At 39.6% G+C, this 22850-nt stretch overlaps 2 protein-coding genes across 4 annotated transcripts in view; one reads left to right on the top strand and one right to left on the bottom strand.

Annotated features, from left to right (window-relative positions):
* tmprss3a (transmembrane serine protease 3a) overlaps window positions 1-1109 on the top strand; it is a 21380-nt gene extending 20271 nt beyond the window's left edge. Inside the window, exon 14 of the mRNA XM_030125478.1 lies at window positions 969-1109. Coding sequence (XP_029981338.1) covers window positions 969-1103 — 135 coding nt within the window. The 3' untranslated portion in view covers window positions 1104-1109. The remainder of the gene's footprint in view (window positions 1-968) is intronic.
* Window positions 1094-22850, bottom strand: pknox1.1 (pbx/knotted 1 homeobox 1.1). 3 transcript variants are annotated; one of them, XM_030125066.1, is made up of 11 exons: window positions 22727-22850; window positions 16492-16606; window positions 14409-14539; window positions 13842-14013; window positions 12436-12636; window positions 10466-10616; window positions 10274-10371; window positions 7970-8098; window positions 7799-7875; window positions 6252-6418; window positions 1094-4259 (listed from the first exon to the last, which is right to left on the bottom strand). In XM_030125066.1, the coding sequence occupies exons 2-11, from the start codon at window positions 16540-16542 to the stop codon at window positions 4081-4083; spliced, it is 1356 nt and encodes a 451-aa protein (XP_029980926.1). In that variant the 5' UTR covers window positions 16543-16606; window positions 22727-22850; the 3' UTR covers window positions 1094-4080. The 3 variants fall into 3 exon arrangements, with proteins under 3 accessions (XP_029980926.1, XP_029980928.1, XP_029980927.1); XM_030125068.1 differs by having other exon boundaries at window positions 10499-10616; XM_030125067.1 differs by lacking the exon at window positions 22727-22850 and adding an exon at window positions 21861-22439.

Below are 22850 nucleotides of genomic sequence, written 5' to 3'. Positions count from 1 at the left end.
GGAATTTCACCCAGTCAGTGAGTCTGGAAACAAACCAACATCAGTTTCTCTCATTCACAGCACATCCAGGGAGTTTAGAGAAGTTTTAACAGTTGATTTATTTTCAGATTCACTTTGAAATTATTTGTCCATTATTTTTCCTGATCTTTTGATGCACAGTAGGAGGATAAAGCCGTTCAGAAGATGGATGAAAATGTGTCTGTCCAAATGCTAATTTTCAGACTAACATATATAGTCTTAACATTTAAGCACTGAAGAAAACCTGGAAAACATCCTGAATCAATCTCAGGGAGGCTTTATAAATGTCTATTCAATGAACACACACAAATGTAAATGTCCCACATGATATTTGGATGTTATGTTAAAAAAAAAAAAAAAAAAAAAGGTCAGGGAGGTTTTATTGACCCTCAAACAACTAGTAAGAGCAGTCAAAACACAAATGAGAATCTGTCTAAACTCACACATTTCAGAGGTCATCGTGTAAACTGACCTCTTGGACCTCTGGACACTGACCATGACCACTCAAAAAAAACCTGAAAATCAACTTGAAACACCTGAAGAATCACTTGTAAATTATCTCTGATGTATTCAAAACACTTTCGAATCTACTTAAACATTTATTCCAGCATCTTACAACGCCCCCCAGTGGTCATGTTGTGAAGATCTAATGTGCTTCAAAATTGTTTTTTTTTTTTTTTTTTGTGAAAATTTTCCAAATTTGCTCAAAAGGTGTTCTAAACCATTAAAAATTGCCACCCAGAAGTGTTTCAAACCTTTATTTCAACATTCATTGGCACCCCCAGTGGTCAAGTGGTAAGGCTATAGTATGTGCTTCTGTTCGTTTCTTTAGGATCATGGACCTCAGTGACTGTTTCAACTTATTTTAAATTCAAACAATTATGGATCAATTTAACTACAGATAAAATGTGTTTGGGTTCATTGATAACTTTGTGATCTCTGTGTTTCAGAGGGAGGACGTCCTTGGGTCTCAGACCCCCAGATCAGACACCTTCATCCAGTTTGGACTCGGTTTGGACCGGGAGACTCCGCCCCCACAGCGGTCTCAGATCCAGAATGAAGAGACAGAGCTCGGTCAGAGTTAGGCATCGTTTATTCCAAAATAGAAAGCTCTAAGGCAAAACAGACGAGAGAAAAGTGAACAACAGTTCATAAAAAGCAAGACAGACGCGAGTGAGGGTCCAAGAGCTCAGCGAGGCCCCTCCCCCAGAGTCAGACCCCGCCCCCAGGCTGCGGGGTTTCCGACGCATCCATTAACCATTTCAAGTCTCAACTTTACAGGAGAGAGAAACAAGATTACTGCAACTATTGACAGACGACTGGTGTACAGTACAATATTACAGGTACTCAAACAGAAGCCCCTCCCCTGCGGTGTGGTGGGGGGCGGGGCCACAGAGCTGCAGCGCTTCATCCCAGTCCTTCAGCCCAACATGGAGTCCAACTGCCCCGCCTCCTGCTCTGTCCAACGCAGTAGCATGTACGTGTACATAAATAAAAAGTTTAACGCGTGCAAAAAGTCCACTGCTGACGTCGATGGTGGCGTTTCGTCTCCGGTGGCTCCTCCCACTCGCACCATGTGATTGTGTGATTAGCATAGTGTTCTGGATTGTGCATTTGAAGAAAGTGAAACCTACGCTACTACTGTCAAGACGTCATGTATCGTATACACAATGTGGGTAAAACTGGAGCTGTACGCTGGTCGCTACAACGACCACCGTACGCGTTAAAGGGCCAGCACAGAGTTTACAGAGTTGGGCGGAGTCGGTGTGTTCAGACAACGGACACGATTAGTTTGGCATTGGGTTCTGTTTCATCAGCTCATGTCTGAAGTTAGATTTTGTTGCATTTCAGTGACACAGAAGTCGGATTAAATGCGACGTGAACATTCAGACTGAAGTCACATTGAAAAACATCAAATGAATCAGATTTAGGACCAGATGTCGTTAGCATAATTACCTAAATCATATTTTTTTCAGATCATAAAATATGATGTAGAATGAATCAGCAGTGTTAAAGTTACACAGAGATCACAGTTTGGCCAAAAATATGACTAAGGTGATGATGCTACGAGGTTAACGTTGTGCCCTGGGTCTGATTTGGGGGAAAACTCAGATTTGTGTTTTTCAGACAGTCGTTAAAAAATCAGATTTGGGAACTTGGACTTTCAGTGTCAACGGGGCCTTATGATGTTTTAACTGGTTTCTTGTACCGTCTCTACTGATGCAGGACCAGTCTAAGCTTGATGAACTGGTTCCACTGGGACAGTGGACATGGATCACTGGTCTAGTGTCGAGTCTGTGACAAACTAGAAGACAACAGATGAAGGTCAGTCTGGATTTAAACTCACCTATAGGCCCAATCCCAGTTCACCCCTTGGCCCTCCCCCTTACCCCTTGAAACAGAAGTGCAAGAGGTAGTGGTTGGAACATTCCCCTGTGAAATGGTCCAACCCTTCCAGACCTGCTACGTCATTGATGCCGCTATAAACAGATATGACAACTTTGTTTCCAAAATAATTCCCCATGCCGTCAGCAGCTGTAACTGTCTCTGTTCCATGGGCTTTGGGCATCTTTTTGCAGCTATCAACCTCAAACCGCAGAAATATAGTTTATAACACATTAAAACCGCATGAAATGGTTGATCAAATGATTAAGTTGTTTACAAAGAAAATACGTACATTTGTGTTTCTTTCGTCACACTGCTGTGCTTTTTGGCTGTGTTTACCTCCATCTTGCCGATGATTTGAACAGAATTATGGGAGATTTCTCATTCCCCTCCATTTGTAGCGTGGTCCTGAAAAATCTCTGTTTTGAGGAGATTCTCCTCAAACTAATTGAGAATCGGGACACACCTACCCCTTCACACAAATAGGCAAAATGGGGGAGGGGCCAAGGGGTTAATTGGGATTGGCCCTTAGACTCATGTGTCCATGGAGCTGAGACTGAACAGTTTACTAACAGGAGTTAAACCGGTTTATGTTATGGACTGACCTGGTCCACATCAGACCTGGTCCAGGTCCATATCAGACCCGGTTCATACGGGTTCGTCTGTCGAAAACACCGACTCGTTAACCCTCTGAACTGACCCTTTAACGTTCAAATGCTTTTTACTCGTTAGTGTCGACTGGTTAATTTCACCCGGGGTCAGACTTAGTTTTTGTGCTTCTTGGCAAAGTTTCTTTAGAAAAGAACTCAGGTAAGGCCTTGTTAGTCTGGAAGTTTAAAACCAATTTAAATAGTCATTTTCATTAGCATTCAATTCAGTTTTAGAAAACTTCAAAGAACCCTGGAAAACAGGGCGGTAGTTTTAATTATGAATCTGTACATAAATATTCCTTACAAAACAGGAGAACACAAAAATGAAACAAAAAAACACTAGTTTCTTATGTTCGTATATAAAAATAAGCATCTCTCCTTTGTTTTTTGTTTTTTTGTTTTTTTTTCTTTTGTCCTCGTCGCCTGCAGAGGCCGAGGCGAGAGGCGGAGTCAGTCTCAGAGTGCGCACATCTACTCAAACACAAGCATGCAAAAAGTCAACGAACCCTTACACATACGGCGTCCAAAACCAACGGGACGGGGACGCAAAACCAAAGAGCAAATCAGTCAACATTTAGTAACGGAGCATAACAAACGTCTGTGTTTTCAACACCACGGGGTTTTTCTTCTGTTTGATTTAATCTTTTTGAGCTTAAATATACAAAAAGTGCACTCGCCTACGTCAACTAAATACTTAAAAAACAGTTTCTGAAATGAAACTCCTGATGAACTACAGCTCAGACTGTCTCAGGTCAGCAGGTGGAAGAGTGCACACGGACGTCTGGCCCGGTCCGGTCTGTCCCTCTCCGGTCTGGTTCAGTCTGGTCTAGTTTGGTTCGTCCTGGTCCGGTTCAGTCCAGTCTGGTCTGTCCTGGTCTAACCTTGTCCAGTTCGGTCCGTCCCAGTCTGGTGCAGTCCGGTCTGTCCTGGTCCCGGTCAGGTCCGTCTGTAGTTTGTGCTCTATGTAAACCTACGGTGTGTGTTTGTCGATGCGTGGGCGTGTGCGTTGTGTGTGGTTGTGCGTCGTCTACTGCAGCGAGTCACTGTTGTCCAGGCCCAGCCCGGCCATGTCCTCATCATCCTCGTCCACGCTGTCCCCCGACTCGTCCTCGCTGTGACCTCCCAGCATCACCTGCTGCACGGCCAGCGTGGCGCCGTCCGACGTCAGGCTCTGCAGACCCTCCACGTTCATCGTCACCATGGTACCTGAAGGACACGCCCACCCAGTCACACACACACACACACACACACACCAACCATTAAACAGCATCAGTTTATTTACACGTCACATCAGAGTGAATTTAAGACCATGTTATTGGATTCTTTTTGTTCAGATGGTGTTTATTGGTTCACTTTTATAGCTTTAATAGCATTGATTTAGTCTCTTTATAAAAGACATGTTTCGACCTGATGACATTAAAACATTTACAGATATTTTACATCCTAAAATTCAGATTATTAGAAGTTTTACAGAACCTGAACCAAAGAGACTTTAAACTGGATTAAAACACACTCTTCATTCTAAATATTGAGACTGTCTGAATTTGAATAATAGATTCCACGTTGTTTCCAGATGTTTTGAACCAGAATTAAATTAAACCTTTTGTAAAAAAACAAAAAACACTGGCACAGTGATTGCAATTTTATCTAATTTTATTATGTATTTATATCCTTTAACTGTACTTCTTATACTGTAAATGTTTACTACTGTTAAATATGATCAGAAATGTTTAAAAAAAAAATGTGATTAATGTATTATTTTATCTATTTTATATGCATATATAAAAAATGAGCAGAAAAAGAACTAAAAACTGTTAATTTAAACTTCACAGAATGTCATTTTTTATTTTTATTATACAAAGCAGTTCTGTCTGTTATTACTCATATGATAATAAAGTTGTTGAATGAACAGAATTCTTCTGTTTTTTCATCATTTCATTAACTGTATTGAAATGGACTCAGATCAGTGACAAAAGTTAAAATCAGGAAAATAAAACATCATCATGTGACGGAATCTGGTCAATCACACGTTTGGATCAGAACCAGTAGGCAGTGCTGTGGTCCAGTTCATCTCAGGCCGTTTATGCGGTGATAAGGTTAGAATGGAATCTGTGTCTGACACTAAAGACCAGGGCTGTCAAACACACTATTTATGAAATGCAACAATAAATGACATTAAAATTATTTTAGTTCAAGTTCCACATTCAGACCAGTTTGATTTACAGTAAAATAATAGGATAATAACCTATAAATGACAAATACCATTTTTTTTCTTTTCCTGTAAAAAAAAATACAAGTACAGACTATTCTTTACCAAAAAAATGTGAATAACATGAAAAAATATGAACCTGAAATATCTTAATATAAATCAGTGTAATTGTCTGTTATTAAATGTTTTGTTTATTTGTAGATCCACTGATCTGTGAGTTATAATGTACATGTGGAAATGATAAACTGAGGCAGAATACTGTTGTAATAATGCACTTTTTATTTTAAAGAAATTTCAGGTTCATATTATGATGTAATTTTAGATTTTTGTTCACACTAAAACAAATAATTTTGGATCATTATTTATAGATTAGTATGTTATTTTACTGAACCAGCTGAATGTGGAACCTGAACTAAAACCAGTTTGACCCCCCGGTCTAGACTAGAAAATTACATCATGAAAATGTGAACAACCTGAAATTTCTGAAGTAAAATCAGTGTAATTTTAACAATATTCTGCCTCAGTTTATCATTTCCACATGTACATTGTTAGTCACAGATCACAGTGGATCTACAAACACAAAACATTTAATAACATAATATTGGTACAACTACACTGATTTATATTAAGACATTTCAGGTCGTTCATATTTTTAAAGGATAGTAAACATTTTCATAATGTAATTGGACTTTTTTCACTCTTATTTTACTGGTCTGAGTTTGATGCCTCTGCACTAAAGTGTTTAATGCTTTACAGGGTTTTCAGAGGGTTTTATTTTGTTTCTCAACTGTTGGAACATTTTCGGTGTCTGTTTAAACCGTCTGATCAGGTCTCGGTTCCTGGTTCTGAATGGTTCTGGTTCAGTCTGATGGTTGTTCGATGCCTTCACTGTGCGTCTGTGTGACCTCAGTTCTACCACGTTCTAAACTCTGATCCTGTGGGTGTGGCATGTAACCATGTGACCTGGTGTGGGTGGGGGCGTGGCCTACCGTCGGGCATGGTGACCTGCTGCGGTGTTCCTCCTCCGGCTGCGATGGAGTCGGGCCAGAAGCGCTGCAGCGGTCGGTTCTGAGGCGTCTTCTTCTTGGCTTTGGGCGTCTCAGAGGAGCTGGCGTCCAACATGGGCTGGAGGATCCGCCTCCGCGCATTGATGAACCTGAACCAAGACCGGACGGGTTTAATGTGATGTCAGAGAAAATCACAGCGTAACATGAGCAACGTCAACCCTGAAAAACCTGAGTGTTTCCACTGAATTCACAATTTGAAAAAAATAGGACCAAGGGTCCTGTAGTCCAATGACATATTTAAAGACAATGATTGACATTTGTTTGACCTTTCAAGGTCAAAGGTCATGGCACCAAATGAAAGCTCATATGTGACTTACTATCCATTGCCAATAGTAATTATTTTCATATTTTCAACTGTTTTGAAGTTATGAATAGAAAATAAATAAAAATTCAATATTTCTCAATTCTTTGATCAAACTTGGTAGACTTTCCCCCGAAGAACCTCTGCTTTGAATTCCAGTTGATTCTGACTGATGGTTTTGGAGAAGTTTCTTGAGAAACTTTACAGACGGATGACGGACGACAACTGATACCAACAGTCCATCGGACCTTTGGGCCATTGGACTAAAAATTAATAAAAACTTGCCCTGATTAAAGTTCCTAATGGGGTACTGGACTTTTTAGATTCCTGGAATTCTTGTGGGCGGGGCTGTGTGTTGAAGAACTGTGATTGGTGGAACCCACCGTCAGCGTTCCACCCTTCTGTTCACCCTCCATGTTTAATCCAGTGGTTGTCTGAACTGGTTAGTTCCATTTACATCAGATTCACTGGTTTTGTGTTTGGATCATTTGTTAAAGTGGAGCAAAAAACAAAAACTACGAGAAGTGGACGACGAACATTCAACGAATACCATCTTTAATGTTTTCAGATAATAATATATAAGAACAAAAATGCAAATAATCTATCAAGGAAAGAGATGGAACTGGGCCAAGATGAAGTTTCACTGAATGAGTTTTTCTTGAAGTAAATTATAACTTTGGTCTTTACTTTGTAGTAAATTCAACTTTGATACCTTTAATCTGATATTATTTGAATTTAAAGCAAAATGTTTGCAGAAAAATGCAGATTCTCTCAAACTCTTAAACATAAATTTCCTTCTTTGACAGAAAATCCAAGTTTTTATCATTAGTTTATTCCTTTAATTTCAGTTTATTAATTTTTTGTCATAAAACTCAGAGTTTTGTTCTGATTAATGAGTTTTTTTTCTTGTAAATTTTACACCTCAATTTTTTCCCATGTGTAATCTGTAGAATGAGGGTTTTTTTGGATTGCGCCCTCTAGTGGTCATTGTAATAATCTGTGTCCATTTGAATTCACTCTGGATAATAAACCTGGACCAAACAACAACACATTTACAGAAAACCATCCAAACCCAAACCACACACATGAACAGGACTTCATTTCCAGGGTAAATAAACGGTTCCTAAGGGTTCTGGTGAATGTTGGTGGTTGTTGAGTCCAAACTCACCAGTTATTGACCTGCAGCAGCGTCAGGTTGGTCTGAGTGGCGATCTGTTTCTTTTCGTCCTCTGTGGGATAAGGATGCTGCAGAACACAACAAACCGGATTAGATGGGGTCAGATCAGTTCTACAGGGTTCAGACCTGGTGACGGGTCCAGGTTCTGTTCCGTTCACTCACCCCGATGTGTTGGAAGAGCCATGAGCGCATGACGTTGGTGGCGTGTTTGGGCAGAACGCCACGTTTGTTCTTGGTTGAGTTGTCATCGTGATTAAACAGGTTCAAGTCCTGATGAAACTGGAGCTGGAGCTGTTTGTGTCGACAACAACAAACAAGAAAAAGCAAATCAACAACAAGAAAAGTCAACAACACAAGTCTGTTTTCAGATCCTATTTCTGTTGAATTCATCTGTTTTTCAAAATACTCAACATTTTATCTCATATGTGAAAACAAACTATTTCAGGGATATAATTTGTATTTATTCCATTAGAGTCAGATGTTGAGGCTTGACTTTCACTAGTACAATAAACATTTAAATGGATTTAAACGGTTTTCCTATGATCAGACCTATAACCTCAGTGACTGATCATTTAATGATTAATAATTTTTCTAGACCAGGGGGGTCAAACATACAGCCCTTGGGCCAAAACCGGCCACCAAAGGGTACAATCCGGTCCATGGGATGAATTTATTAACTCTTTCGGTGCCAGACAGTTAAGGGGCTAATAAGCCGTAAAAGTGCCACAGAATTTGGCCGTTTTTCAGTATTTCGCATCGTTTTTATAATATTTGAAGAATCCTGCAGGAAACCGCTCGGTAACATCCGACCAATTGCTAATTAGATTCAAAACGCACCGGATGCAGCCGATTCATTATTGATCGTAATTTGCATAATTCATAATAATAATAATAATCTTTATTTATATAGCACTTTTCATACATTAAAAACTGTAGCACGAAGTGCTTTACATATCAGTTTAAAAATCAGTACCGCCCCCCACCCACACACACACACACACACACACACACACACACACACACACACACACACACACACACACACACACATATATACATGTAAACCCACAAGCTCACACATACTTAAGAAGACTGACTGAGCACGGGTAGACCAGAACAAAAATGTACAAGTAAAAGTAAAACATCAATTTAGGAGGCGCTGTCTCAGGGAGCCATCCGCACCAGGAGGCAGCCGCCGACCCCGGCGACCAGGCACCAGCAACACAGCCCCGCATCCCAACTAGTGGGAGAGGGCCAACTGGGACCCCCACCCACCAGAAAGGAGTGGACCCCAGTGAAAGAAGGCGCCACAGCCCCCGGAGTCCACAGCCGCCCCCCGGCATGGAGGGCTCCCTCTGATGAAACACCGGAGAATAAGAAACATTAAAAAGATATAAAAATATTATTCGGTCGCGTGACGTCAAATTCCCGTCTGATTGGTCTCAAAAGGGGGACACAGAAAGAACGTCATCGAAATGTGAGAAAGAAATGGGGGTGGATGGTTTGTTTGTACACAAATGTGGCGTGTTCTCCAAAGCCGATCTGATCGGCCCGTGGCACTTTACAGGTTGTTTTCGTAAAGCCGATTTAATTGGCCCATGGCACTGAAAGTGTTAAATGACACTGGAGATATTAACAATCAATGACGTTCAGCTCATTTTAGCTCAGGTTCAACATTCAGACCAATATGATCTAAAGTGGATCAGACCAGTAAAATAATAACATAACTCCAAATATTTATGTTTTAGTGCAAAAACAGAAAACTACATGAAAATGTTTACATTTACAAGTTATCCTTTAACCTGCACAAATATGAACATGAAAGGTTGAAAAGAAATATCAGAGTGAGTGCAGCGCACTAACTCACTGGCCTTGGACCTTAGGGTTCTTTTACGCGTGACACGTATCAGAAAATAAAGGGTCTGGAATCCAAACTTTTCAGTTTCTTATCTTTACTATAAACTTAAGTTGATATAAAACAAAAGATGACTTTCTAAATGCTATAAATTCAGTTCTGTGATGATCAAAACACTGTGATGCTCCTGGACTCCAGGCTTCCACTTTCAAGCATCATTACCTTTTTATATCAAACTCAGCAGCCAACAGGACTGCATCACATAAGTGATGTTAATACTGATATTACCCAAATATTCATGTTAGACATATAATTCCACATTAGGTTTAAATATTAATAAGATATCAAATCCAAATATAAATATGAATTTTCAACTGAAACACAAAAAATGTCTCCAACACAGAGTAATTGTACCAATATTCTGTCTGTTATTTGTAGATCCACTGTGATAGGGTTAGGGTAAGTTATAATGTAAATGAGGAAATGTCAAACTGAGGCAGAATAATGTTAAAAATGCACAGAGTCAGAGTGAACCCAGTCCAGATCACAGTGAACCCCATCCAGCTCAGAGTGAACCTGGATCAGGTCTTTAACTGACCCGTCTGTCATACCTGATTGTTCTGGACGCGTATCGTCCCCGGCGACAGCGCCTGTGTGACCACCTGACCCTGAGGAGTGACGACAGTGACGGGCTGGTACACGGTTCCTCCTGAAACAGATGCACAGTTAGAGGACAAAGTTGAACCCCCAGAACCCCCAGAACCCCCTGAACCCCCACCCTGGCGGTCTGTGCGGGTCGGTACCTGAGGATGGCGTCGTATGCCAGGGTGACATACCTGCGACCACCTGGGTGGGGTTGACAGCAGTCACCGTGACGTTCCCCTGCTGCAGCGCCGACGCCGGGACCACAATCTGACCCTGGGGGCTGATGGTCCCAGAGATGGAGCTGGGGGTCTGACACAGCACCAGAACATGGGTCAAGGGGCAATCCACGGGTGGGAAATACACAACATACTAACAACCTCTGATCTGTGTTTATCTACTGGTCTGAGAAGAACTGACGTTAACGGGTCAAAAAGGAACCGAAACAGAAACATTTGAACCTGTTTATTAAACCGCCTCTGACCCAACACAACATTTATTTATTTATTTATTTAATCTATCAAGGATTTTTTATCCAGACCAGGTACAGTTTATGTACAGAACTAACATGCATTAATAGGTTCATCTAAGAGTGTTTAACCTCCCAGTATCCAGGTGAGCATATTATGCACACTTTACACTTCATGTTATTAAAGGTCATTATTTTTCACAATTTGTTTTAGGTCACAATTCAAAAGTTGTTCATTTTTATATGAACTTTTTAATTCTGACCCATCCACTGAAACCAACACATTATAAACTATGTTAAGTTCCAACACTAACACCCTTCTACCAAGTGAGTACAAAATGCACACTAACATTTTAGCATTTAACATTTGACCTAGCACAAAAAATAATAATGTATATTAAGCAATGTTGGTGTTAATCAAAAATCAAATATAACTAATCCAAATTTTATGTAGAATATTGGAGAAAAAAAAAAATTCTTTTTTTTTTTTTTTTTTTACACATTAAAAAATATGGTTTGTTTACATTACAAACATCATTTAAAGGGTTAAAAATGTGACAGTTATTTAGTATTTGGTATTTTTGTTTATGGCTGAAGTTGATGAAGTACAAAAATGTTTTAAGAAAAGTTAAAAATGATGTATGAAAAACATTTGACATCACTACGTCGTTGTGCGTATTATGCGCTTTAGGTGATTTAAGGACCTCTGTGATACCAGAGGTAGTTGATGCAGTTACTGTGATATTTAATAAACATGTGTGTTTGTTTTAGTCACATGTAAAACAGACAAATGTGAGTCTGGTGTCAACAGATGGACTTGTTACTAAAGGAGTTAAAGTGGAAATCAGAAGAAATGAGTTCAATGTGAACACAGTGTTAACATCCATCACTGTTTAAGACCTTCTGTCCTTTGACCTTTGACACAGAGTCTTAGTCTCTGATAGATTTGAACTCTTATGATGCTGAATTTAATAAAAAAAAATTAACACACTTCCATTCAGTAACCCAAAACTCAAAATGAACAAATGTTTCAGAGATATTTTATATTTATCCAGATTTAAGAACAGTTTTTACCCTCGGCTATACTGGCCAAAGGGTACAGTCATCAGTTTGTCGTCTGTCCATCCATCTGTCTGTGTAAAAACTTTGGTGTGCACTGATACATCTGGGTTGCAGTAGTGCGACTGATAAGTCAGGCCGAGGGTTTTCAAGTGTACACACGTTATGTTTACCAACAGCCAGTACTTCTAATACAGAAAAACACATCTGATGTGTAGTGTTTTAAAGGGATCAGTGCAATAACAGAATGTATGCATGTGTGTGAGTGATGGGCTTCTGCTTGTTGTTTTTTTAACCTCTTCATTTTACCTGAAACCTATTTATTTGAGCTGCTTTTATTCATATTTTTATGGTAGGTTTTATATGTGATGGATGGCACTTTTAATTTCATTGAAGTTACAATAAAGATTTTCTATTCTGTTCTATTCTATAATATTCTATTGTATTCTATTCTATACAGTTAACTTCCACGACAGAACCAACTGTTTTTTAATGTAGTGACTTTTCTATTTTGTGTTTTGTTTTGTGTTTTACTGACTCTGAGGCTCTAAAATCCTCCAGTTTACAGTGACTCCTTAAAGGCCGAGTGGATCCGGGTCATACCTGGGTCTTGGTTGGGGAGAAGCTCTGGGCCGGGCCTTGGACCGGTGAGTAGGGACTACCTGGGTCTCCGCTCAGCAGAGTCTCACTGTTCATCTTAGTTTTGAGGCAGGCGATGTAACGGCTGCAGAAGTCCTTACACAGGTCACTGACCTTCTCCAGCTCCAGGAGGTGGATCCGCAGGACCTGGATGGCCTTCACCATCTGGACCAGAACCACCAGGACACAGAACCTTTAGTACCAGAACCTTCAGAATCAGAAAACGTTAAAAAAACAAAGAGACAGCTCCTGATCTGAAATGTTCAATGTGTTGGACCACACTTGGACCACATTTAGTTCAGACAAACCTCCACAAAAATAAAGAAATAAACGATGTTGTACTTGAACACATGTTATTGATCCTGGGTTTGAGTTTTTATCAGTTCATATAAATCATTGAACTGCACTAAAAATATCAACCAGCTCAACTAAAGCAGACTCTTTCACGTCTGTTCAAATAAAACATATGTCAACATTAGACATGTTCAGTTCTGTCTGTTGTATTTTTTAATGTTTCAGTGCGAAACATATTTTTACAGTTTTGTTTTGTTTTTTGTTTTTTTTAAACTTATTATGTCTGAAGTGTAATTAATTGTAAATGTTTGTACTGTAACATTTGTTTATGTTGAGGTATTTTACATTTATATATTTTTATTAATTGCATGTTTATAACCTGGTGCTACCGTTTAGGGTGAATATTTAACATCTAGTGCATTTACAGCAATGTCAGTTAAAGTACAATGTCCCTGTTAAATAAACCAATCAAATAAAAATAAAGTAATAAACATCTCCATTAAACCATTCCCTTCATGACCCATCAGAACCAGTGTGTGACCCACTCGGGGTCATGACCCACCAGCTGAAAACCTTAAACAGGTGTGAGTTTTGCAGGTTTTCTGTGGTGTCACATGTTTGGACATTTAAAGTCTCTGTGATGACTCCGCCCCCTGTGTTCTGATTTGTTCAAACTCATGTTAATTCTTCCAATAATCTGTTCAGGTTTGTGTTTTCAGGAAAAGCAACGATGGAGCGATGGATTTATTCTCTATGTCCAACACATGAAAAATGGATTTAAACAAGTAACTTTTGTCTTTTATGTCATATTTGTCACAAATCTGTGCAAACAAAATTAAATGATATGAAGAAAACTCCTGTTTTTGACTGAAAAATGCAGAGGATGACATTAGACTAACCTGATTTAGGACAAATTGGATGGAGACAAAGTTTATGTAGAAGTTAAAACATGCAACCAGGGGAAAGATCCCATTAAGGTCTGATTGTTGTTCAGTCTTTAGTCAAACAGCCACTGGTTCCACCCCCACCCCCGAGGCCGCAGAGGTCAAAGGTCACCAACCCCCCCCTATTCTCACCAGGCTGTCGAGCTCCGGGTCTTCACTGAAGAACGGTTTCCCCTCCTTCTCCTGGTTACGGACAAAGTTCTCGATGTCGACGTCGAAGCTCGCAGAGGTGATGCAGTCGGAACTCAGCGTCGACTGTTCACACTTTTCAAACAGGAGTGCCAGGAGAGGGAACAGAGGATGGCTGTGGACCAGAACCAGAAGAACCAGGACCCGGGTTAGAACCAGAAGAACCAGGACCCAAGTTAGAACCAGGACACAGACCCACTACAACAGAGACCAACACTCTGGTCTAATGCTGCCTTCAGGTGCTGTCGGGAACATGATCCTTTCCACTAGTGAATTCAAAATTACATGTGTGTTGTGTTCAAGTGCTTTTAATGTCATAATGAAATGAAAAATGACTGAAACACAGTTGATGGTGACCTGATATGTGGGTAAAACAGTTTTAGACGTGTTCATTCATCTGATACTACATTTTCATTGTAATTTTTTTTTTTTTTTTTTAAATTGTGTAAAACCATCAGCTAACAACAACTGACCCTTTAACCAGTCTGTTTATTGTCTGTTTGTTTGTACCGGTAGATGGAGGCCTTGTCAGCGTCCATGGGCGTCTGAGGTTCGGTGGGCGCCGGGCTCCGAGCCTCCACCAACGACGCCTCCATGAACGTCTGCTCCGGGTCAACGTCGACCTTCACCACACCAGGCATCTGAGGAGGAAGAGGAGGAGGAGGAGGTCATGAGTAGGAGAAGCCACAGGGTGAAAACCAGAACACTGAACCCATGGTGGACGGAGTCATGAGGAGAAACGACCATGAACCCAAGAGGATGGAGGGCAGACACGGGGTTCAGACCAGAACCAGAACCACTGACCCCTCAACCCAGTGTGGAACCACTGTCTGTAGATTCTGCATCATTAACTCTACGTTCACCCTGCTTGTTCCCATATAAATGCGATGTCATCAGACTCGTGTGATGTCATCGGACTCATGTGTGAACAGTCTACATCCTGAAGTGATGTCACATGCGTCACACCGTGTTTATGAAGTGAATATGGATCTGGTTCCGTCTCCACCAGAACAGAACTGTGACGTCTGTCGTATTTCAATGACATAAAACTCGTCTAAAATGTGACACAACTGTTCAGACTGAAGTCTCATTAAATATGTCACACATGAATCAGATTTAGGACCAGATATAAAGTGACCTGGGTCTGGATTAGTGAAACGGCTGCAGTGTGGACATACATTCATGGCTGTGATGGTTAATCAGGTTGAATATGCTGTCCATGGAACCACAGTGAGTGAAGAAACAGAACCTTCAGGGCGTTTAAAGGCAGACGCAGTGATGACAGTTTGGATCAGCTGATATTAGACACTCAGTGGGTCGATACTGTCCCCATCATATCCATAAAAACAACTCAAATTACCATCTGACTCTCATTCATTGAACATTAAACTCCTGTGTTTCCAGTTTAACATCCATCGTCCATCAGCTATAGATCGCTGTGTGACCTTTGGACCTTTCATAACCCTCCTGACTGATCATGTTCCACTCTGTTCTCTACATGGATAAATAAAAGCTTTTCCTTCTCGGTTCCTGTGACATCACGCCTGTTTCCCAGCAGGCCCAGGTCCCCCCCGGCGGCAGAATAAACCCCATCCCCAACCATGTGACTCACACCGACAATGACTGAGATTGAGCTCAAACTGGCTAAAAATAATCACTTGCTTGGGGTGGAACATTTCTCATTAGTCATAGATTGTTCTCGGCTCACAACTCCCCCAAATCTGGCACCGGAATAAAGATGTTTTTGTAAGAAATTTACATAAGCACAAACAAACGAACCCAGGATGGAACAGAGGATTTCTACAGAATCGCAGGGACATGATTTATACTGATGTACAATATGTGGACACGTTGAGTTCAGGTGTTTCTTTTCTAACAGGGGTCTGGGATACAAAACAGTAATGGCTAATGTCAGAATATAGTTTTATATTGGGATAAATGTCATTGCATTGGTTAGTTTGGTTTAAATTATTATCTTTGTTTCCAAAATGCCTCAGAGATGGTTTTGACCTCATTTCTCTCAACACTGATTTAGGTTTTGTGTGTGTGTGTGTGTGTGTGTTTTGTTTTTTTTATCCATGGCTATGATTTTAAATGTTCTACCTCTGACTTTCTAGAATATTTTTCATGCTCTGAATGTAAATAATACATTTTCTACCACAACTAACCATCTACTTTCTTCACATCCCACTTAGGAAGAAAAATCTCCCATCAAACTTTAAGGAAATAAATGTATGACATCATTGACTGTTAATATCTTCAGTGTAATTTTTGCACTTTTCAAATTTATCCTGCGGGCCAGAGTGGACTCTCTGGTGGGCCAGTTTTGGTCCGCGGGCCGCATGTTTGATACCCCTGATCTAGTGTATTTGTGCAGTGCCGATCCGTCCGCCGACAGATCCCAGACACTGATGTAACAGCATTTCCACTGTTGTGTTCTAGTGTTACAGGCATAAAGCAGTGATCCACAACGACTTAGCACCACTAAAAATAGGACGGGTATGCATGTGGATGAGTGGGCGTAGGAACACATGGAGGTTCAGAAGCGCCTGTTGTTCTGGTTCTGATTGGTTCTGTTGGGTGGTGGACCCACCTGCTGCTCCGCCTTTGGGTACTTGTCTATGGAGACCGACTGGGCTGCCATCACGTTCACTGCAGATGCTGCAGACACAGGGGCATTATAGAGACAGGGACAGGCGGAGGCCGACCTACAACAACACACAACACACAGCAGTTAGACACACACACCAGCGCTATGAACACACAACACTGGCACTGGAAACAGGAGGAGGTGACCATCTACATAGGGTCAACATCATAAAGAGCCAACCTCAGCAGGGGTTTACTCTAAAACTAAAATAAAGACACGTATTCAAACTTGCATTTAAAGGGTTAAAATACTGAATATTACTGAACATTTGGTAGTTTTGAGCAGAACTAAAGTGATTTAAGAGATCAACACAGGAAAAAAGTGAACATTTTAGTACAGTTTGTGATTTTTCTTGGTTGATTAATTATATGTGTTACAGTTTATTTCATGAATTTCTACAGAATTGTTCTGTTAAATTTAAATTTAGAGCAAGAATCTTCTGTTTTAACATATTTTCATTCTAATGGCATTTACTCTTACAGGTCTATTACACACTGCTGATAATTCTTACACCCTCTGCTCTAAACATCATCATATATCAGTACCTTTTTCTGAGTATTTTTTCTGCCAGTTTTACTTACAGGTCTATTACATTACATCAGTTTTGGGGGGGACTTTTTTTCTGCATAAACCACTTCAGCTCTCGTCAGAACTACCAAATGTTTAACTAGAAGCACTCGGAGAGCGCAAACCTCTGCCAAGGCAGATCAGTGGGCCCCCCTGTGCCCCCCCCCCAATCACCATCAAATTTTAATTATTTGTTCCTTGTGCCAGTATCAACATTTCCTGAAATTTTCATCCAAATCCGTCCATAACTTTTTGAGTTATCTTGCACACAGACAGACAGACAAACCAACGCTGGTAAAAACATAATCTCCTTGGCGGAGGTAATAAATTCCATGATTTTAATCCTTTAAATGCCAGTTTGTATACATAATGATACTTGTTTTATTAAAATCAACACAAAATATGGCATATCTTCCATGCAATTCACGATGAAGGGATGTGTCAGTGACACTGGTTTCATTACATTAGTAGTTTTTGTTCAGTGCATGACCCTCGTGGAAAAAATTCCCCATTGAAACCACATTTAATCTCACATAAAAACTACTAATGGAATGAAATCCATGTTATTGCTCATCTTTGACATGTGGAAGACTTTAGTTACCAAAAATGATCCACTATTTATTACATAAAAATATGTCATTTATGGAGAAACTAAAAAAACAAACAAGCAAAGATACATGTATTCAAACTGGCATTTAAAAGGTTAAAAACCTGAAAATTATTGACCATTTGGTAGTTTTGAGCTGAAGTGAAGTGGTTTAAGAGATTAATGAAGGAAAAAATTAAAATAAATACTGATATATGACCCCTAAGGAACATTTTAGTACAGTTTGTGATTTTTCTTGGTTGATTTGCTGATCATTATGTCTGTGTTACAGTTTATTTCATGAATTTCTACAGAATGTTTCTGTTTTGACATATTTTTAAATAGGTTTATTACACACTACTGATCATTTTTACACTCTATGCTCAAAAATCATCATATATCAGTATTTTTGTTTTCTGCATAAAAAGGTTGGATGTTTAGTGTCTCTGTGATGACTCCGCCGCCCCCATGTTCTGATTGGTTCAAACTCATGTTAATTGATGATTTCAGTTTTTTTCCATGTATGTGTTCACCAGAGGGCAGTAAATTAGAAGAAAACACAAGGTTTACTCTAATACTGTTGTACTTGGATGTTTTTACTTGTACATAAACTTTGTCTTCATTCAATGTGTCCTAAATCAGTTTATTCTAATGTTTAATTTTCTGTCTACACAGATTTGTGCGAATATAACTCAAAAGACAAAAGATGTAAAAGCAACTTGTTTAAATCCATTTTTTATCTTTTGGACACAGAGAATAAATCCATCACTCTGTTGTTGCTTTTCCTGAAAACACAAACCTTAGCAGATTATTGGAAGAATTAACATGAGTTTGAACCAATCAGAACACAGGGGGCGGAGTCATCACAGAGACTCTAAACATCCAAACATGTGACACCACAGAAAACCTGCAAAACTCACACCTGTTTAAGGTTTCCATCTGGTGGGTCATGACCCCAGAGTGGGTCACACACTGGTTCTGATGTTAAGCCATGGACGTTAAACTCATTTTAGTTCAGGTTCCACATTCAGACCAATTTGATCTCCAACATGTGGGACAGTAAAATAATAACGTATGACTAATAACACCTTCAAACTTTTCTCTCTATGAAATCACAGTATGAAAGTGTTTACATTTACAAACGATCCTTTAAAAATGTGAAAATCCTGAGCAAACATGAACAACCTGAAATGTCTTAGAGAGAAGTGCAGTTTTAACAGTACTATACCTCTGTTTAACACGTATGTTCATTAACCCCACTTGCATGATTGCTTAAGTCATTTTTTTCAGATTATAGCCAATGATGTAAAATTAATCAGCAGTGTTAGGAGAGTAAAGTTACAAAGATAATCACAATTTGGCCAAAAATATGACTTAGGTAATTATCCTATAAGGTAATGATCTGTACATTACAACGTACAGATCCCAGTGGATCTACAAACACACACAAACATTTAACAACATTCATCTGGAACTGAAAATATAGCATTTAACTTTATGATCTAAAAAACTTTTCTAGACTCTGTGACATCTTTGACTGTTAGTGTCAAATTCACTGTTGGTGAGACTGGACCCTCCAGAAGGCCAGTTTCTGGCCATACGTTTGACACCCCTGTATTAGACCAATGTCCCTGATCCAGAATCAGCCAAGTCCAGTCAGAATAAAACAGCACAAGTCATTTTACTGGTCCCTCTGCAGTGAAACACTAGAGGCTGATGTTTAATCTGTACCAGCGTCATATGAAGGAGGTCAAACATGTCTGTGGACGTCAAACTGTTTAAGTCCACATTACAAACACAACTTTTAATAACACAACAATAGTTTTACACACTAATTAATTTTTCATTAATTATCACATTGATAATATATTGTCTACATATTGCAGAAATTGCTGTTCTAATTGTGTTTTTTCGTTGTATTTCTTTCCTTTTTAATTCTACTTGAATGGAGCAACTGTGACACAATAACTTCCTCCTGGAATTAATAAAGTATTCTGATTCTGATCAGTGACCATAATAACAGCACATTGACTTTACCTGATGTCGACTGAGATGTCATTTTATCAGTGGATGTAATGGATCTGCTGAGATACATTTAAGACAGTTTCATACAGTAAATAAATAAATCTGACTGTTCTTTTTTATATTGTACTGTATGTGTTGCGTTGTGTGCCTGGCAAAGGGACTGAAGATGGAAAACAGCCTTAACTATTATCTTGCATATTTACATATGTAATATTCATTAATATAAATGCATATATAAATAAATACAAATAGACACAAATACTCTTCAGTTAGTCTCAGTTTTATACATATCATGAACATTTCTTTGTTTCACTGGATAAATAACAATGAAAACAAGTTAAACAACTGATGCTAGTGTCATTTTACAGGTTAACATTGGTTCAGAATTTCACCATCGGTGCATCTTTACTGTCATTATTTTCACCACTCACTCCTTCAGGTACATAGGTGAGTTTATATTATATTATTATATTTATATGAGTATATATAGCTTTAACAGGTGATGTGGTGTTTTATTTGCCAGTTCTTACCATTTTACCAATAATGTCAGTGTTCACAACCTGCAGGTAAAAATAAATCTACCATTTGATCCAGAGCTGAGGCAGGTTTTATGTGTGAATGTGATTATTAGAATAACTCTACGTTTCACCTGCAGGATTACAGTTAAATTAGATTGAGTTTGTCACAGTTCAAGATCAAATAGAAGAGGATTAAGTCACTTCTACAGACAAATATTTATAAAACTGAACATGCAGACACCCTAGTTAAGTTTATTAGTTATATATATTAAAAAAATATTCATTACTTAATTACATTTTTTTTTTTTTTTTTTGCACATTGGAGTAGATCCACAGTCTGATCACCTTTAATCCACTTCACTGAAAATTAAGGCAATTATTTATTCAAAATTTATCAAAATATAAATGCACTATTTAATATATAGACTTGAGTTCATAGACAGACATACTGTCACATAGCCTACTGTTAATATTGTAAATATTGAGTCTACTCATATTCAAAGTCTATGTTTTTGTTTTGTTTTTAAATTCGATTTAGCTCTATTCTTATTTTACTTTTCTTACTTTACTAGTTTTTGTAATTTTGTATATACTGACTGGAGTGGCACACTTAATTTCATTGTGCACAATGACAAAAAGCTTATTCTATTGACTGATTATAAAATATATTTAAACACTATAGTTATGGAATAATCAAGACTAATTTGATTCATTCATTCATTAAAGATCTCATTGCCTGTAATACGGCACTGAATCCTGTAATTTATGTTATAAGATGTAAGATTTTAAGATTGAACCTGAGGTGTTCTAGTTTGTATCTGAGGTGTATTAGTTTATAACAGTGCACATTACGTATAGATTTATGTATTGGAATAGTTTTGGAATATATTTAATAGATTTGTACTTTTGCTCTGAGTATGCGGTAACTAAGGGTCTCAATAAAAACACCAATAAAAAAAGACATTTGGTGACATTATGAGCTGGCATGGAATCATAGTTGTTTTAATCATGACCATCTGATGTGACTGATACAGAAATCAGATCAGTTGTATTCACTGTTTAAACAACAGATTTATTGCGGTATATTTATTTTGTGGTTTTCCATTCCAGTGAAACTGCAACAGGACTTTACAATGAATAAAATGAGATTTGTCTGACTTTTTTTGTGAAATAAGTGTTAATCATATATTTTTCCTCAGACATCAGCTACTACAATTAATGATTTAACATGATGTCGCTGTGATTTTTTTTTATTAATAATAAGGATCAGACCTGTGGTGTCAGTATAGTTTTGGCAGAGTTCCACATCCAGGTAACGGAAACGGATATGAACTGATAAACATAGAAGTGTTTATCTGATAATAACTCATATTTTAGATAAATGTGGGCCTTTCACGGCCACGGAGCACAATAAATGAATCAAACTGAATGCATGAGTCTGTTTGTGCCGTTTTATAGACACAGACACAGGATGTTGGACCGAACAGGGGATGGATTTAACCGTTTATTTTCAGCTGTTTGGAGCCTGACAGTCCATAAAATGTGCAGCAGACTGATAAAACAAAGGGATATAAAGCGGTGAAGTGTCGACACGGAGCTCCTGTTTACACACCCACCAGCAGCTTAGCTTTAGCCCGTTAGCCGCTCGGACACGGCGGGGTTTACTTTACGGACCTCTGGGGGGGACGTTAGCCGTCTATCTGCTCCGACCTGCGGGTTTTTAAACGACAAAGTAGCCCGGGCGCGTTTTCACACAGTTTTTACCCAGCTAGCTGCCGTCGTTAGCCCGGTCCCCTCAGAACGGTCCGGCCGAGCTAACCTGGAGCTAACGCTAGCACGGCGGCTAACAGTTAAAAGTGTTTCTGGTGTTTGTGTATGCAGCCAAAATGCAAAGCGCCATATTTAGCAAAAGGAACCGCTGCCAAAAACAGGCTAACGAACCGAGCTAGCAGGTACAAAAACAGCCCCGCTGCGGATGGATACGAGGGGAACCGTCGGTCGCTCTAACGGCTACCGACCGACATTTTCAATGAATATGCATCTGTGTCATCCGTGTGCGAGCCTTTCGGGTGTGATTGTGTTAAAATAAGCGGTGTGCACACCACGCTAGCCCCGTTCGCTCCGCAAATCCTTCCCACATCAGTCAATCAATCAAGCGGGGACAGCTGCCCTCTGCCTCCCCTCCCCTCCGCGCTCACTGTCGGCCGGGCCTCGCTTCTCGCTCTCGCCCTTTGCTTTTCCACAATCCTCTGCCCCCAAAACGCCGACATATTTTTTACCCCCCCTCCCTCACTGCCTCCCTGCCTTGTATTACAGATTTTTTATATTCCTCCCGTAGCCCTGGCGCTTCTGCTTCCTCCCCCTAAAGCCCCTCCGCTGCCCGGGTAGGTCCGCGCTCCTCGCCCCGGGGCATTTTCGCGTGCGGCCCAGATTGTTTGATTGATAGGGAACGGAAAAAGAGGGATTTTGAGTGACAGCTTACCTGAGTGCCAATCTTCGTCACACTGACAAGCGGCTGCAGCAATCGGGACCCGCAGTTGTCGCGTTGCGTCATCGCGTAAGGGCACGCAGGGGCGCTGTGCTCATGAATATTGATGAGGTGGGCG

Source organism: Sphaeramia orbicularis, chromosome 21 (genome assembly GCF_902148855.1).
Source record: "Sphaeramia orbicularis chromosome 21, fSphaOr1.1, whole genome shotgun sequence".
Classification (NCBI taxonomy): domain Eukaryota; kingdom Metazoa; phylum Chordata; class Actinopteri; order Kurtiformes; family Apogonidae; genus Sphaeramia; species Sphaeramia orbicularis.
The sequence above is the reverse complement of the archived record's forward strand: the minus strand, read 5'-3'. Positions and strand labels throughout refer to the sequence as shown.

What these genes read in the sequence shown, in the direction of transcription:
- pknox1.1 (XM_030125066.1), bottom strand. Translation starts at nt 16,542, where the DNA reads ATGGCAGCCCAGTCGGTCTCCATAGACAAGTACCCAAAGGCGGAGCAG. An exon ending in TCTCCCCAACCAAGACCCAG is followed by an intron (nt 10,617 to 12,435) that starts GTATGACCCGGA and finishes GTGCTGTGTCAG; the next exon opens with ACCCCCAGCTCCATCTCTGG. An exon ending in TACGCGTCCAGAACAATCAG is followed by an intron (nt 8,099 to 10,273) that starts GTATGACAGACG and finishes CGACACAAACAG; the next exon opens with CTCCAGCTCCAGTTTCATCA.